General features: G+C 44.3%; 1 protein-coding gene across 1 annotated transcript in view; it reads left to right on the top strand.

The window, feature by feature from the left end:
* The window catches only part of LOC126203154 (U-scoloptoxin(16)-Er12a-like), a 100,312-nt gene that overhangs the window by 52,405 nt on the left and 30,081 nt on the right, over positions 1–17,826 (top strand). The window contains exon 2 of the mRNA XM_049937396.1: positions 13,367–13,461. Coding sequence (XP_049793353.1) covers positions 13,371–13,461 — 91 coding nt within the window. The 5' untranslated portion in view covers positions 13,367–13,370. The remainder of the gene's footprint in view (positions 1–13,366; positions 13,462–17,826) is intronic.

The raw sequence follows: 17,826 nt of genomic DNA, 5'->3' as shown, positions 1-17,826 counted from the left end.
GCAGTAATCGAAAGTTTAGGATCGAGAATTTTTTATTCCAAGACTCCGTCGCGAAAAGACCTTTTTCGCGAGCAAGTGCTCTACCGAGTGAGAGACTCAAGCGCTACCGACGAGGCGCCTACACAGCTTTAAGACAGCCAGTTCCTCACCTCCTACCTTCCAAGCTTCAAAGAAATTCCCCTGAGAAACTTGCAGGGCTAGCACTCCTTGAAGAAAGGATATTGGGGCGACAGGGGTTAGTCACTACCTGGGGTATGTTTGCAGAACAAAATATTCACTCTGCAGCAGACTGTGCGCTGGTATGAAGCTTCCTGGCTGATTAAAACTCTGAACTCGGGACCTTTGCCTTTTTCGGGCAAGTTCTCTGCCGATTGAGCTACCCAAGGACGACTCTTCTGTGAAGTTGGGAAGGTAGGAGACGAGATACCGGCGGAAGTAAAACTGTGAGCAGGGGTTGTGAGTCGGGTAGCTCAGTTTCCGCTGTCCGTGGCCCGCCGCATCGTAGCGGAATTGGGTCCATATGATTGCCACGGCGTGCTGTTCAGGATAAGGTACGAGACCCTTACCCTCCCGCTGTGCAAGGGCGGTTCAGGTCTGTATCATGTACGTGACAGAGCGATAGCCCTTTTTGTCAGTGCTGTGATGCAGTCGTATTATGTGCCTTACTAGCCTATTGCTGGAGGCCCTTGCACCACACCTCTCAGCACCTATCCAGCTTTCGGACGTCTCGCGGTCCTTCTTGTACTTTCGCTACTTTTTTCTTGAACTGAGCTGTCCGTACTGCGATATTACCAGCCAGCGTGACATCCACGAAGGCGATCTATGGCTTTCTTCAGTAGCACAGGTCACCGAATATGGTTGAGGGGAAGCATCCCCACATTTGACGATCGGTGTGCGTTCCTTATTGTGACACTGAGACCAGCCTGCATGGTACCTTGCTGTCAGTGGGAAGCAAGTGTACCGGTCACGCCTCCACGGATTCGTCTCGCACGCGCACCGTTGTGTGTGACATGTTTTGGACACGGACGAACATCACCGGGTATGCGGATCGGCGAGACATGCCTGATACATGATGCGACAGATGTTGGCTCTAATTGTTCGTACGACTCCTCATCAGATACCTATTCACCTACTGCTCTTTACAGATGCGGGATACTTCCCGCAAGCGAAGACAATCTCAGTGAAGTGGATTTTTGGACTCGCAGTTCACTACTTGCTTTCTGATGGCGAGATATATATCCTTGATATTCGGCATTCCTTAATGAACGCCATTGTGCGGTTGTCCAAATGTTTTTTCCAATTTCCTTCCTAGTACGTTTATTAACCCCCCCTCCCCCCGTGTTGGGGTGTTACTGCAATGAAGAGTTGATCTACATCTTTTCCACTCTCAGAACCGGTTGTTCTCCGTCCATCGAAATGTTCTTCTCCGCAAAACTATGCGTCGGCAGTCTCACCGAATCTGGCAAATTGCCGCTCCCTCCTCTTCGCGACGCCAGTTCTCTGGTATTCTCGGCGGTATTCATAACATTTTACAAAAAAGGAAATAAATAGATAAATCATTGATGTTCTTTGTGCCATTACTCCACGTTCCCTACTCTTTTCTTGGTTCCTGGGCGGAGGGAGCGGGTGGCCAAGCTTCGGGTTGGGCCTCCTGCCTACTTTTCCCCCACCCCACCCTTTGGGCGCCGGGAAGGTAAGATTCCCCCCACCCCCTCAAAAAAAAGAATGATAGAGCGCTTGCACATTAACGGCAAAGGTCCCGAGTTCGAGTCTCGTTCCGGTACACAGTTTTTTAATCTGCCAGGTAGTTTCATATCAACTCACACTGCGCTGCAGAGTGAATATTTCGTTCTTCGTCAGTCCTGTCTGACAAGGATCAGGCACCGCACAGCAATACTTCAGAAGAGTGATAATTGTTGCTTCTTCTAAGTATTCTGCCAGTAAAAAGCAGTCTTTGGTTCACCCATAACGTTTTCTGTGTGATGGTTGCAATTTAAGCCGTATCCCCAGATATTTAGTTGAATTAGTTACTTTTAAATTTGTGTGATGTATCACGTCAGCGAAACTTAGCAGAACTTTTTAGTACCTATATGGAAGACATCACACTTTTTATTGTTAAGGATTGTCACTTTTCTCTCCACGCTGATACCTCGTCTATATCATTTCGTAATACGTTTTGATCTCCTGACAATTATGACAATTTATGCTTATTAGACTGTGTAATATAGATACTCATGGAACTTGAGTGGAAAACTTTGGAGAACAGATGATATTATTTTTGCAGAAACGTTCTGAGTAAATTTAAATAACCAGTAATCACTTCGTACGCTAATCAAGAGCGAATAGGAGTTTCTCACGCCAGCAAAAAGTGTTCTCCTTCGTTGGATGCACGGTCCCTTGTTGCTGCGTAGATGTAGCTTAAACTCAGCAGAAACTACTAATGCTCGCCGCCACTCTAGAAACGATATTAATACGTGTATACAGACCGTCTGGCTCCGCACGGATGTCTACGAACGGCCTACTTGTCTGGAGTGACAGTAAAAAATTACTAGGGCGTTCTGAAAAGTATTGTCTCCGAATTTTTCGTTTTGTTCTCAATATCGGTTGAGATATTAAATACATGGATATTACTCGGTCGATTTTCGTGCTTCGCTGACACAAGTTCGAACCCCCTGCCGCTATAGGGCTCCGAATTGTAGCGTGTAACATGGCGCTATGTAACGTAACTACGTCGGTGAGTGAGAAACAGTGTAGTGTTCGAAGAGTTCGTCTACATATTGAGCACCTTCTCGTTCAGCATGATAGAGCCAGACCACACACGAGCGCTGCGACATCTGCAACGATCCGACGCCGACCCCTTGGATTCGCCGTCGTTGGTCATCCTCCATGCTGTCTCGACTTGGCACCATCCGATTTGGATCTGTTCCCAAAAACATAAAGGACACCCTCGAGGACTTCACTTTGATGGTGATGAAGAACTGCAAGCAGAGGTGAGGTTGGGGCTCCGTCAACAGAGTCAAACATTGAACAGCAACGGTATCATCAAACTGATCTCTAGTTGGGAGAATTGTGTTCGTCGCCAGGTTGACTATTTTGAGAAATGGGTATGTAGAAGTGAGGAATAAAGATACAGAATGTGAATAACATTTGTTTTATTTAGAAAACTTTAAAAATTTTCACATACAAATTTGGAGGCATTATTTTTCAACACACTCTCATAATACAGAGACCTTCCTCATGGATCGCTCTCTCGACTAGTGAAAGCTGTATCAAAATCCCTACAATAAATGCTAAGATGAGCCTTCACATACAGAAAATCTGGGCGGGGTCAATAAATCATGCCCAAGAAGGCTAGGGTAGTGAGCCTTCTTGCGCTTATCGCATTGTCCAGACATAACACGAGATTACGAGCGGATGTTTGTATGTGAATAACCAAATTTAAGACGCTGTGGTCGAAGCTGCAGGAATCATTCCAATAAGTAGCTGGCGCAGTGATTAGCAACCTGGATTCACATTCAGTAAGAGTAGGGTTGAAATCATGATTTAGGTTTTCCATCGTTTCACTAATTTGTTTAAGATAGAGGTCGGAGTGGTTTCTCTGAAATGGAAAGACCTGTTTCCTTTCTCATACTGGCTTATCCGAGCTCGTGTTCCATTTCTAATGATCACATTGTGGAGGTGACGTTAAACCCTGGTCTTCCTTTCACTGTGAGTGCAGCACGTTGATATGACGACCTGGTAGTCTTTCAATTGAATTTCTCTCCTCGCCGAAGGAACGCAAGCGCAGTCTGGTGAGAGGTAAATCCGTCGACACACGGACCGTGCTTTCGAACGACAACGTTGAACGAGCCTAGTTCAACGTGCTACTAGACACTCACAAGGGAAACTTTCCATCACAGCCCTCCCAGATTTAGTGGTAAGATGGCTCTATAGGATAGCCCGTCAAAAACTGAACACAGATGAAGCATGAAAACAGGGAGAAGGTGTGCTGAACTGTGAATAAAAGCAAAATAGAAACAGTGAACGGTCCAAGTAAAAGAAATGCAATAAAGAGCAAGCTGAAACAGCAACGGCGTCCTGTGTAAGTGGTCATAATGTTGGCCCGCTAAGAGGACAAGCCTTGTTCAAAACACCCTCGAGCCTTCTTCTTTCACACCTTTATGAACTGGCCGTCTGGTCATTGACATGTTCGTTCTCTCTCTGTAGTCTTAGCAGTTGTCATACTACACGCTGGTTATACAGGGTGGTCCATTGATAGTGACCGGGCCAAATATCTCACGAAATAAGCACCAAACGAAAAAAGTACGAAGAACGAAACTCGTCTAGCTTGAAGGGGGAAACCAGATGACGCTATGGTTGGCCCGCTAGATGGCGCTGCCATAGGTCAAACGGATATCAACTGCGTTTTTTTAAGAATAGGAGCCCCCATTTTTATTACATTATTCGTGTAGTACGTAAAGAAATATGAATGTTTTAGTTGGGCCACTTTTTTCGCTTTGTGATAGATGGCGTTGTAATAGCCACAAACGTAAGTACCTGGTATCATGTAACATTCCACCAGTGCGGACCGTATTTGCTTCGTGATATATTACCCGTGTTAAAATGGACCGTTTACCAATTGCCGAAAAGGTCGATATTGTGTTGATGTATGGCTATTGTGATCGAAATGCCCAACGGGCGTGTGCTATGTATGCTGCTCGGTATCCTGGACGACATCATCCAAGTGTCCGGACCGTTCGCCGGATAGCTGCGTTATTTAAGGAAACAGGAAGTGTTCAGCCACCTGTGAAACGTCAACCACGGCCTGCAACAAATGATGATGCCCAAGTAAGTGTTTTAGCTGCTCTCGCGGCTAATCCGCACATCAGTAGCAGACAAACTGCGCGAGAATCGGGAATCTCAAAAACGTCGGTGTTGAGAATGCTACATTAACATCGATTGCACCCGTACCATATTTCTATGCATCAGGAATTGCATGGCGCCGACTTTGAACGTCGAGTACAGTTCTGCCCCTGGGCACAAGAGAAATTACGGGACGATGACAGATTTTTTTGCAAGCGTTCTATTTAGTAACGAATCGTCATTCACCAACAGCGGTAACGTAAACCGACGTAATATGCACTATTGGGCAACGGAAAATCCACGATGGCTGCGACAAGTGGAACATCAGCGACCTTGGTGGGTTAATGTATGGTGCAGCAATATGGGAGGAAGGATAATTGGTCCCCATTTTATCGATAGCAATCTAAATGGTGCAATGTATGCTGATTTCCTACGTAATGTTCTACCGATGTTACTACAAGATGTTTTGCTGCATGACAGAATGGCGATGTACTTCCAACATGATGGATGTCCGGCACATAGCTCGCATGCGGTTGAAGCTGTATTGAATAGCATATTTCATGACAGGTGGATTGATCGTCGAAGCACCATGGCCCCGTCACGCATGTGACGACCTCGGATTTCTTTCTGTGGGGAAAGTTGAAGGATATTTGCTATCGTGATCCACCGACAACGCTTGACAACATGCGTCAGCGCATTGTCAATGCATGTGCGAACATTACGGAAGGCGAACTACTCGCTGTTGAGAGGAATGTCGTTACACGTATTGCCAAATGCATTGAGGTTGACGGACATAATTTTGAGCATTTATTGCATTAATGTGGTGTTTACAGGTAATCACGCTGTAACAGCATGCGTTCTCAGAAATGATAAGTTCACAAAGGTACATGTATCACATTGGAACAACCGAAATAAAAAGTTCAAACGTACCTACGTTCTGTGTTTTAATTTAAAAAACCTACCTGTTACTAACTGTTTGTCTAAAATTATGAGCCATGTGTTTGTGACTATTACAGCGCCATCTATCACAAAGCGAAAAAAGTGGGCCAACTAAAACATTCATATTTCTTTAGGTACTACACGAATATGTAATAAAAATGGGGGTTCCTATTTAAAATAACGCAGTTGATATCCGTTTGACCTATGGCAGCGCCATCTAGCGGACCAACCATAGCGCCATCTGGTTTTCCCCTTCAAGTTAGACAAGTTTCGTTCTTTGTAGTTTTTTCGTTTGACGTTTATTTCGTGAGATATTTAGTCAGGTCACGATCAATAGACCACCCTGCAGAATATGAGACATGTGGTAAGAATACGTTACCGTCGCATGTAAGTGTGATGAATAGTGAGAGCAGGTGAGATACAACACAGAAGTCTGACTTCCAAAACGGAACGCAACTTCAAAAACGTTAAAAACACATGTTTTGACAGAGCACAGAGAATCTGTGTGATTGTGAAACTGTTGCGTACAAGGCTGTAGCTTATGTGAGAAACTATTATGTTTTCATCATTTCCTTGGGAATGATCACATTCAAGTTCATACGAACATCTATACCGGGCAAGAAGGCATATCTCACTCACTTACCAGTCGTACAAATTAGGCGCGTCGATAAGAGATTCCTGTCGTGTGATACACGTACTAATGCCGTGTATGACACACCAGACATGTTTTCCGGTGGAGGATTCGGTTGATTTGTCGCCTTGTCATCAAACATTGCGGTTCCCATTCGAAAGCAACTTTCTTTCGGCTGCTAATAGAGTAGTTGCGCACAATCAACTGTCATTACAGGTCGTAACCACTTAACCACAACACCATTTCTCTGCTCGGTTCCTCTATATTGCACTTCTTGTTCTTGGACCTTTTTACCGTATCTATTTTGCTCCTTTTTCACTCCAGTACACCTCCTTCCTGTTGTCATGCTTGATCTGTATTCAGTTTTTGATGGGCTATCCACTGGGTTCTCTTACTAATAAATCTGAGTGGCGTGCGATGGAGAGCTTCCCTCGTCAGAAACGATGCGACTTGTGCGTACGATACGTGGTACAACCGATAGCAGCGTACTCCAGCGGCAGTTGGCTGTATCTGGCTCACACATCGCACAGTTTACTAAATGTAGGGGCGTAAAATTCCTATGTTAGCTCTGTTAAAGCGCACGCGTCTCCCTTGTCAATATGATAGTCATGTTGTTCTGTCTGAAGTATACATAAATAAAAACTATAATATCCATGGACATATTATAACCAAAAAAGGAACGTACTATATCCAGACAATAAGGACATCGACTTACTGAAAGTTCCAATACAAATAGTGCAATACAAATTTAGTTCTCCACCAGATAAAAATTTATTTCATCATTCTCACTTTTTACTGACATTCTAAGGTCATTCTTACTCGATCACTGTTCCTGTTCAGAAGCAAAATCTTTACAACGTATAAAATGAAAAACTTTAAACACGAAAGAACCAATACCTTGAAATACTGCAAGCTGTCTTGTAGATCAAGCAAATCGAATAAATCCATTCCTCAAAGAGAGCGCACTTATATTTACATAACATCGAATATTATACGAGGATAATCCCAAAAGTAAGGTCTCCTATTTTTTATAAGTACATAGACCTGTTTATTTCGACAATGGTTTACATCAGTTTACAGCTTGAGCATTTAGCTACTTTTCGACTTAATCACCATGTATGCCCATGTCATACCAGCTCGCCACCATGCTGTTCAGAAAGTTATGAACCTCTTCTTTCACCTCGTCGTAGGAGCTGAATCGCTTTCCGGCCAAATGTTCTTTTAACCTAGGGAACAGGTGATAGTCGCTGGGTGCCAAGTCAGGACTATAGAGTGGGTGGGTGATTATGTTCCACTGAAACTGTTGCAGGAGAGCAACGGTTTGCCGAGTGATGTGTGGGCGAGCGTTGTCATAGGGAATGTGTACGCCCTTGCCCAACATTCCTCTTCTCCGGTTCTGAACTGCCCGTTTGAGTTTTTTCAGAGTCTCACAGTACCTCTCAGCGTTATTTGTGGTCCCAGCGATTCAGCTCCGACGATGAGATGAAGGAAGAGGTTCATAACTTTCTGAACAGCATGGCGGCGAGCTGGTATGACATGGACATACAAAAACTGCCACTGCGTCTACAAAAATGCATCGACAGAAATGGTGATTATGTCGAAAAATAGCTAAATGTTGAAGCTGTAAACTGGTGTAAACCATTCTAGAAATAAACAGACCTATGTGCTTATAAAAAAATAACCTTACTTTTGGGATTACCCTCGTAGAATACACTTTTATTAAACTAATAAGAAACTATTAGAAACGATTAGCAAACACGAAGGCTAGTAAAAAAAACCTTTGGATCCAGTGGGACACAAACCAGCAACATGTCACCCAATACCTTGCAATTCATTTACTATGCCGACCATGAGTGTCATCGACCGTACTTCGCATGTTAACGTCTCCTGAAAGCTTTAACCGTAAATATGTTGTTAATTAACATTTAATTATAACAAATTGTACTAAGGACATTGCATTTCTTATGGATCCTCACAGTGTCATTGCCTTGAAACGGCATACTTTCATAATACGCAAGCTACACTGAAGCGCCAAAGAAACTGATATAGACATGCGTATTCATTGTAAACAGGCAGAATACGGCGCTGAGGTCAACGCCTATATAGGACAAGTGTCTGGAGCAGTTGTTGGATCGCTTACTGCTGCTACAATGACAACTTATCAAGATTTAAGTGAATATGCGAGGTGGAAAAATCTCAGAGGTAGCGATGAAGTGGGGATTTTCTCATACGATCATTTCACGAGTGTACCGTGAATATCAATAATCCGATAAAACATCAAATCTCCAGAGCCTTACATCGCTGCGGCCGGAAAAGGATCCTGCGAAAACGGGACCAACGACGACTGAATAGAATCCTTCAACTTGACAGAAGTGCAACCCTTCCGCAAATTGCTGGAGATATCAGTGCTGGGCCATCAACAAGTGCCAACGTGCAAACCATTCAACGAAACATCACCGATATGGGCTTTCGGAGCCGAAGGCCCACTCGTGTACCCTTGATGACTGTACGACACAAAGCTTTACCCTTCGCCTGGGCCCGTCATGGACCCGTCAACACCGACACTGGACTGTTGATAACTGGAAACATGTTGCCTCGTCGGACGAGTCTCGTTTCAAATTGTGTAGAGCGGATAGGCGTGTACGTGTATGCAGATAACCTCATGAATCCATGGACCCTGCATGTTAGCAGGGGATTGTTCAAGTTGGTGGAGGGTCTGTAATGGTGTGGGGCGTGTGCAGTTGCTGTGATATGGGACCCCTGATATGTATAGATATGATTCTGGCAGGTGACACGTACGTAAGCATCGTGTCTGATCACCTGCATCCATCCGTGTCCGTTGTGCATTCCGACGGACTTGGATAATTACAGCAGGACAGTGCGACACCCCACACGTCCGGAATTACTACAGAATGGGTCCAGGAACATTCTTCTGAGTTTAAAAACTTTTGCTGGCTACCAAACTCCCCAGACATGAACATTATTGAACATATCTGGGATGCCTTGCAACGTGCTGTTCAGAAGAGATCTCCACCCCCTCATACTCTTACGGATTTACCGACAGCTCTGCAGGATTGATGGTATCAGTTCCCTCCAACATTACTTCAGACATTAGTCGAGTCCTTGTCATGTCGTTTAACCCGCGGGGGTCCTACACGATAATAGGTAGGTGTACCAGTTTCTTTGGCTCTTCAGTGTACAATAATTCTTTAGTCACCAATGTGACGTTTCCCCTCATTTTATTACAACAATTCATAAAATTAACGACGGGTTTTCGAGAAATCCTCAATTTGCTGACGCGCATATATGCCTCTGGGTTTCAACGGAGTACTAATACGGCGTCTCGTGATTCTGCACTGAAGAGATGTCGTCATGTGACAGGTGGCGTTCTTCCATCTCATTGGTCAATGCACACATCTAGAACATCTGTCATGCTAGATATTGCTCTTCACTTTCGGAAAGATCCGCTCTGGCTCTGAGCACTATGGGACTTAACTTCTGAGTTCGTCAGTCCCCTAGAACTTAGAACTACTTAAACCTAACCTAAGGACATCACACACATCCATGCCCGAGGCAGGATTCGAACCTGCGACCGTAGCGGTCGCACGGTTCCAGACTGTAGCACCTAGAACCGCTCGGCCATTCCGGCCGGCGAAAGATTCGCCAGCGTGCTTCTTATACGCTATGACGTCAGCAACTCGGCTCGCTCAACGCTTGAATGCACGGTCTTTTGCAGACGGCATTAAGGAGTGCGTCACGCGAAAGGGAACTTGCCGAAGCTGCCCGCGCCGAGCGAGCGGCCTTGGCTGCCGCTCTGTGTCGACACACACCGGCGATGGGCCAGCGGGCTGGCTGCTGGGAATGATGTCACGAGAGTCGGCCTCAAGCCCCGCAGCCGTTGGCGATGGGCGGCGAATTGGACCGAATGAGGATGTGGCGCTAACAATAGAACGACCGTGTTTCTCACCCCGTCCCCAGCCCACACCAAGCATATTTTGATAGATAACGATTTCGGGACACCTACTCGTAGTGTGCCATGTGTATGGTCACGCTACGTCACCTACTGGTTCCCATTTGAGCGCTCATTGCGAGTAGGGAACTTTACTTCCGAAAGGATAATGCATCTCTAAAGTAGCAGCGACACTACAGCGTCCATCACCAGAACGCTGTGTAGGACGAAGAGAAGCGACCGAGATTCCAATATATTCTCTTCATCGAGCGACGCCGGAGTGAAGCCTGTAGAGAATCCTAACAGTAGCAGTCTACCATCGAAAAGTAGCTACAATATGATGGCGAAACATGAAGAAGTGAAATGACTCGTATACCAGTCGCAGTAGAGCCTCTGACAAATGCTGCAATGCTGGTGGTGCTCGATTTGAACAAGTACATTGAATTTGTAAGTCACAAGCCACTAACGTTCGTATTAGTGTAGTACAGGGCTACTATAAATGATTCATTCGTTTTCGAAGCTGTATATTATACAAAATATTACATATACAAATCTGATTGATGAAGGAATAGAACCGTAAACTCATCAAGTTTACATTGTGCACTCTACAAATGTTCTATGAGTCACACGACACACGTCGAACGAATAGTCTTGTTGCTTCCATACCTTATGCTGTACATCCTGTTACTTTCTCTGATCTATTCCAGTGTTTTGGCAGTGGGGATACGTAAACACCGTGCTTATCGTACAACCCTTCCCCTCCTCTGCCAAACAAAACAGTCATAAGCTCTTAGGTCAGGCGATCTGTGGGACAAAGGAAACAGAGCCTCATCTTCACCAGTACGCTCAATTCAACGATGCCGATGTTTGTCGTTTAGGTAGCGACGAATATTGATACTCCAATGAGAGGATGCCGCGTCTTGTTGGATTAATCATAAAATAAAAAGTGACTGGTAGCAGAAACTTGAAATAAATAATTATCCCACACAGCCACGGGCCCGCATCTCGTGGTCGTGCGGTAGCGTTCTCGCTTCCCACGCCCGGGTTCCCGGGTTCGATTCCCGGCGGGGTCAGGGATTTTCTCTGCCTCGTGATGGCTGGGTGTTGTGTGCTGTCCTTAGGTTAGTTAGGTTTAAGTAGTTCTAAGTTCTAGGGGACTTCTGACCACAGCAGTTGAGTCCCATAGTGCTCAGAGCCATTTGAACCATCTGAACAGCCACGGTGCACAAACATAGCCATTATGGCTGAAAATAATAATAGTAATAAACGTGAGAACATCTCCGACAGAACATACACCACTCAAATATATAAAAAAAACTTCTTTGCTTTAATGGTTGCGACCCCAATTTTCGTGTTATATTTTCGTGCCACTCTCTCCCCTATTTGGCGATAATACAAAACGAACTGCCCTTCTTTGAAATTTTTCGATGTCCTCAGACATTACTGGCGATTAAAATTGCTACACTACGATGACGTATTACAGACTTGAAATTTAACCAACAGGAAGAAGATGCTGTGATATGCAAATGATTAGCTTTTCAGAGCATTCACACAAGCTTGGCGCCGGTGGCGACACCTACACTGTGCTGACATGAGGAAAGTTTCCAACCGATTTCTCATACACAAACAGTAGTTGACCGGCATTGCCTGGTGAAACGTTGTTGCGATGCCTCGTGTAAGGAGGAGAAATTCGTACCATCACGTTTCCGACTTTGATAAAGGTCGGATTGTAGCCTATCGCGATTGCAGTTTATCGTATCGCGATATTGCTGCTCACGTTGGTCGAGATCCAATGACTGTTAGCAGAATATGGAATCGGTGGGTTCAGGAGGATAATACGGAACGCCGTGCTGGGTCCCAGCGGCCTCGTATCACTAGCAGTCGAGATGACAGGCATCTTATCCGCATGGCTGTAACGGATCGTGCAGCCACGTCTCGATCCCTGAGTCAACAGATGAGGACGTTTGCAAGACAACAACCATCTGCACGAACAGTTCGACGACGTTTGCAGCAGCATGGACTATCAGCTCGGAGACGATGGTTGCAGTTACCCTTGACGCTGCATCACAGACAGGAGCGCCTGCTATGGTGTACTCAACGACGAACCTGGATGCACGAACGGCAAAACGTCATTTTTTTTCGGATGAATCCAGGTTCTGTTTACAGCATCATGATGGTCGCATCCGTGTTTGGCGACATCGGGATGAACGCACATTGAAAGCGTGTATTCGTCATCGCCATACTGGCGTATAACCCGGCGTGATGGTATGGGGTGCCATTGGTTACACGTGTCGGTCACCTCTTGTTCGCATTGACGGCACTTTGAACAGTGGACGCTACATTTCAGATGTGTTACGACCCGTGGCTTTACCCTTCATTCGATCCCTGCAAAACCCTACATTTCAGCAGGATAATGCACGACCGCATGTTGCAGGTCCTGTACGGGCCTTTCTGGATACAGAAAATGTTCGACTGTTGCCCTGACCAGCACATTCTCGAGATCTCTCAACAATTGGAAACGTCTGGTCAATGGTGGCCGAGCAACTGGCTCGTCACAATACGCCAGGCACTACTCGTGACGAACTGTGGTATTGTGTTGAAGCTGCATGGGCAGCTGTACTGGTACGCGCCATCCAAGGTCTGTTTGACTCAATGCCCAGGCGTATCAAGGCCGTTATTACGGCCAGATGTGGTTGATGTAGGTACTGATTTCTCAGGATCTATGCACCCAAATTGCGTGCAAATGTAATCAGATGTCAGTTCTCGTATAATATATTTGTCTGCATCTGCATTTCTTCTTTGTGTAGCAATTTTAATGGCCAGTAGTGTAAGTGTTTCAATAGCAGTGCCCTGTTATAGTATCAAGTAATGTGTTGCAGTGTGAGAACTGAAGCGGTATCGTAAGATAGCGGGCCTGGAACTGAAATGATGCCTCTGTTTCCGTACACGCGGCTCAGTGCCTGAATCCTCTAGTGTGACGCTAAGCAGTTGTGTGTGTGTTGCAGAGCCATGAAGCCGATGTACGGACTGCTGGCCGCCGCCCTGCTGGTGGCTGCCGTGTGCGCCTGGGAGCGCGAGGAGGAGGTCAACGAGAACCCCAGTGAGTACCGCCGGCACACCCGCCTCACTCCGCTGCTTGCAGCACCCCTTGGTTGTCACTGCACAGAGGCAGTCGCTAACTTCGTGCCTTTACTGGGCCCGCCTACGTATAGTGGTCGCATCATGTTCCGCATAGGCTGAAATGCATCGGTGCGATTACTTAAATTTACAAAAAGAGACACTAGTCCCTGCTGAAAAAGTGCTGACGGAGAGAGATGGCGCCATGGTGAATGCACCGGACTCGCATACGAGAGGAGCAATGTTCAAATCCCGTCATGCCGTGCAGGTTTAGTTTCCACCTAAGCATGAAGCGAATGTTGGGATGGTTCCCCTGGAAAGAATGGGGTTGCTTTCCTTCGCCATCCTTCTCTAGTCTGAGATTGTATTCCATCTCTAATGATTTCGTCGTCAAAGGGGTGTTATATCTTAACCTTCCTCACCAAAGAACTTCAATGCATGTAAAAAAGATTTGTTTCCGGTGACTAATTCAGGATATTTGATCGAGGATATCACTGCATTTTCTTACTAAAGTATCATTACCTGGAATTAATGAGACAGCTAATAATTGGCCCATGCCAAGCTTAAATAAAAATAAGTCAGAACCTTGTGCTGCGCACAACAAGGTTCAATCCAACGTGCATTATTGTTTGTCATATTTATAAACGACATCCCACTTAATACACGTTGTTGTTGTTCTTGTGGTCTTCAGTCCTGAGACTAGTTTGATGCAGCTCTCCATGCTGCTCTATCCTGTGCAAGCTTCTTCATCTCCCAGTACCTACTGCAACCTACATCCTTCTGAATCTGCTTAGTGTACTCATCTCTTGGTCTCCTTCTACGATTTCTACCCCCCACGCTGCCCTCCAATACTAAATTGGTGCTCCCTTGATGCCTCAGAATATGTCATACCAACCGATCCCTTCTTCTAGACAAGTTGTGCCACAAACTCGTCTTCTCCCCAATCCTGTTCAATACCTCCTCATTAGTTATGTGATCTACCCATCTAATCTTCAGCATTCTTCTGTAGCACCACATTTCGAAAGCTTCTATTCTCTTCTTGTCCAAACTATTTATCACTTCCATACATGACTACACTCCATACAAATACTTTTAGAAACTACTTCCTGACACTTAAATCTATGCTCGATGTTAACAAATTTCTCTTCTTCAGAAACGTTTTCCTTGCCATTGCCAGTCTACATTTTATATCCTCTCTACTTCGACCATCATCAGTTATTTTGCTTCCCAAATAGCAAAACTGCTTTATTACTTTAAGTGTCTCATTTCCTAATCTAATTCACTCAGCATCACCCGAGGCAACTCGACTACATTCCATTATCCTCGTTTTGATTTTGTTGATGTTCATCTCATATCCTCCTTTCAAGACACTATCCATTCCGTTCAGCTGCTCTTCCAGGTCCTTTGCTGTCTCTGACAGAATTACAATGTCATCGGCGAACCTCAAAGTTTTTATTTCTTCTTCATAGATTTTAATACCTACTCCGAATTTTTCTTTTGTTTCCATTACTGCTTGCTCAATATACAGACTGAATAACATCTGGGAGAGGTTACAACCCTGTCTCACTCCCTTCCCAACCACTGCTTCCCTTTCATGCCCTCGACTCTTATAACTGCCATCTGGTTTCTGTACAAATTGTAAATAGCCTTTCGCTCCCTGTATTTTACCCCTGCCACCTTCAGAATTAATACAGAATTAACTGTTATTGAAGGTAACAAAAGGCTTAATCAATTCCAGTACAAACAGAGGTAGAAGATTATGTCTTTAAAACTTATTGAGTGGCCTGCTGCAAACAGGGCGATTCCGTGACATTACGTACTTTCAGTGATGATGGAGAGGGGTAAATGTATCCATCTGAGGTAATGATTCCAGGTCCGGAAGCGATAGAGTTGAAAACTATAATCGAAACTCATTCTGATACCTCTGACAGTGGACCTCTTCTACCGCAGACTCTTTGCTTTCCAGTTTTGGCAGGAGGCAGTGTGCACCGAAACAAGAAAAAAGTCCAGTAAAACGGGCTTTAGAATTAATACCTCCAGAACTATGAGTAGTCGTTCATCATAGCTATTGTAAAGCCTTCTCTTCTGCTGAAGAAGTGCTTAAGCTCTTAAGGTATGCTGTAGGGAGCACATTGTGCTCATGTGGGGGCGATCTAGATGCTTGTAAAACAATAAACTGGTAGCCAAGATCACAGGAATTCTTTTTATTCCATGATTACCGGTTTCGGCGAAACCAAACCCACCATCATCGGATCTTAGGACACATACAGGTTTGCCTTGATGTTGTAACCTGTATGTGTCCTAACATCCGATGATGGTGGCTTTAGTTTCGCCGACCCGTTAATCATGGAATAAAAAGAATTCCTGCGATCTTGGCTACCAGTTTATTGTCGTAAGGTATGCGTTTCTTGTCCCTTGTTTACAAGACTTTTTTCTCTTGGTCCATACTACTTCCTCCCATAATTGGAAAGCAAATATCCTGCAGTAGAAGAGGCCCACTGTCAGATTAAAAGAAGAAAAGTCGCTTGTAACTTTAGATCAGTCGTTTCCTGACCAGGGTTCCTTCCTCAGACTGATACATTTATTCTTCTCTATCGTCCCTGAAAGTTGGTGATGTCGCCATGTAATCACACTGTACAGCCACGGTTTTAAATACACTATAAACAACATACAACCTGCTAAGGTCTCCACATAAGAAGGTGCGCCATCGTTGATAAATTATGTCGGCCGATAAGGCAAAATCTCCAAAGGTTTTGAGTGCACAAATTAAAGAGAACTAAATCACAAGAAACAGCTTCTGGTGCTTCGTAATCAACTTAGTTCAGGTACTTTCTAACTCATGAGTACAGTGGTGGTGCTGGCTGTCTAACGTTCAATAATTTTATCTAAGATGATACACTTTGAAAGCCGAGAATATATTATCCTGCTATATGCGGAGAAAAGCTACTTTTATAATTACAAGTGTTGGAAAGAGATAATACTGAAACACTTTACAGCTTCAAATATCTTGAGAGGATCTTTCAGTTAGCAACTGGTGAAAGTAAAGCCAAGACTACATGAAACACGATAGCTAATGATTTCATAGGGCGAACGACATCTATACGAGGAAGTCCCCTATTGGCAAGCTAAACTCTCACAACAACATTATCACGGTATTAGAGTATCTATAGCCAAGTGAATCTCTTAGAATTATAAGAAAGGCAAGGTTAAGAGAAGCTCAGAGGCTTGAACAGTACGTTCTTCGCAAACTAAAGCGTCCAAGGGTTTGGTGGTTAGTACCATAGAGGCTAAGAGGCATAAAATAACCTTACCAGGAAAAGGATCGACTCATTAAATATTTTAGAAAACTAAAATTACACGGAGACTTTTTTTAGAATGAACGAGAAAGGTTCTTGCAAAATAAATCTTCAAAATTCTGAGTCAGAGATTTTAAGTTCCATACAGATGATTCTGAAATGTTACGAAAGACACAAGGAAGCTTAGATTAAAGAGGGAAGACATCAAGTACTACAGATGGCATATACATTAAGTAGTAAGAACAGTTCTGGGTAAATTAGAAGACAGACAGTCAAGGAACTCTATTTTGAGAGTCTAACCGGCAAAGAAGAACTCCAGTAATGTAAAAATGGTGTTCAACGAGGTCCCTATTACAGAAACAAACAGGTGGAAGTACGCCATTAATTCATTCCTTTGTACCAAACGAGACATTTTCTGAGGTATTGGTGCACAGTGCTACAACCGAAGTCATTAATCACTTACCTAATTACATAAAGTGCCCGACATACAGGAGAGTTAAATTTGAAATCATATTGAAGAAGTTTTGAAAACATCGGAAAAGTGGTATTTTACCCCATGGAGTGATAACACTTCATTCTTTGAGTAGCATCGTCCATTGCATTTAACTCGAAAGGCACATAGTCCATTTGGGACTCCACTCAGGTAACAGGCGGAAAAAGTATACTATCTCTATTACGGTTTTAAGGAAAATGTCTTTGGCACGATTAACTGAAGTGTCTCCGCTTAAGTTAAACTTCATTGATCACACTTTGTTCAGTTGTTATCTGGTGGTTCTCGATATTAGAAGACTTCTGTAGTAACCTTGCTGTCTTTGTCCCCAAAAAGAATTATTGCAAGTTATTGCAACTGACCCCAAGTTGTTCCGTTTTACTGCGGAACCGATAGCATTACAAAATGCTCTCAGAATTGATCCTCTTTCGAGGTTTTGAAACCTACTTTTAGTATCCATCAGAAAATGTATTGAAAACCCGAAATGGGACAGAAAAACGAGCATCCAAATTTGAAATGTTAAGAGAACCAGTGCAACATTAGCAGAGAGAAAGGATTTTTT

The sequence above is a fragment of the Schistocerca nitens genome, chromosome 9, assembly GCF_023898315.1.
Source record: "Schistocerca nitens isolate TAMUIC-IGC-003100 chromosome 9, iqSchNite1.1, whole genome shotgun sequence".
Lineage (NCBI taxonomy): Eukaryota > Metazoa > Arthropoda > Insecta > Orthoptera > Acrididae > Schistocerca > Schistocerca nitens.
The sequence above is the reverse complement of the archived record's forward strand: the minus strand, read 5'-3'. Positions and strand labels throughout refer to the sequence as shown.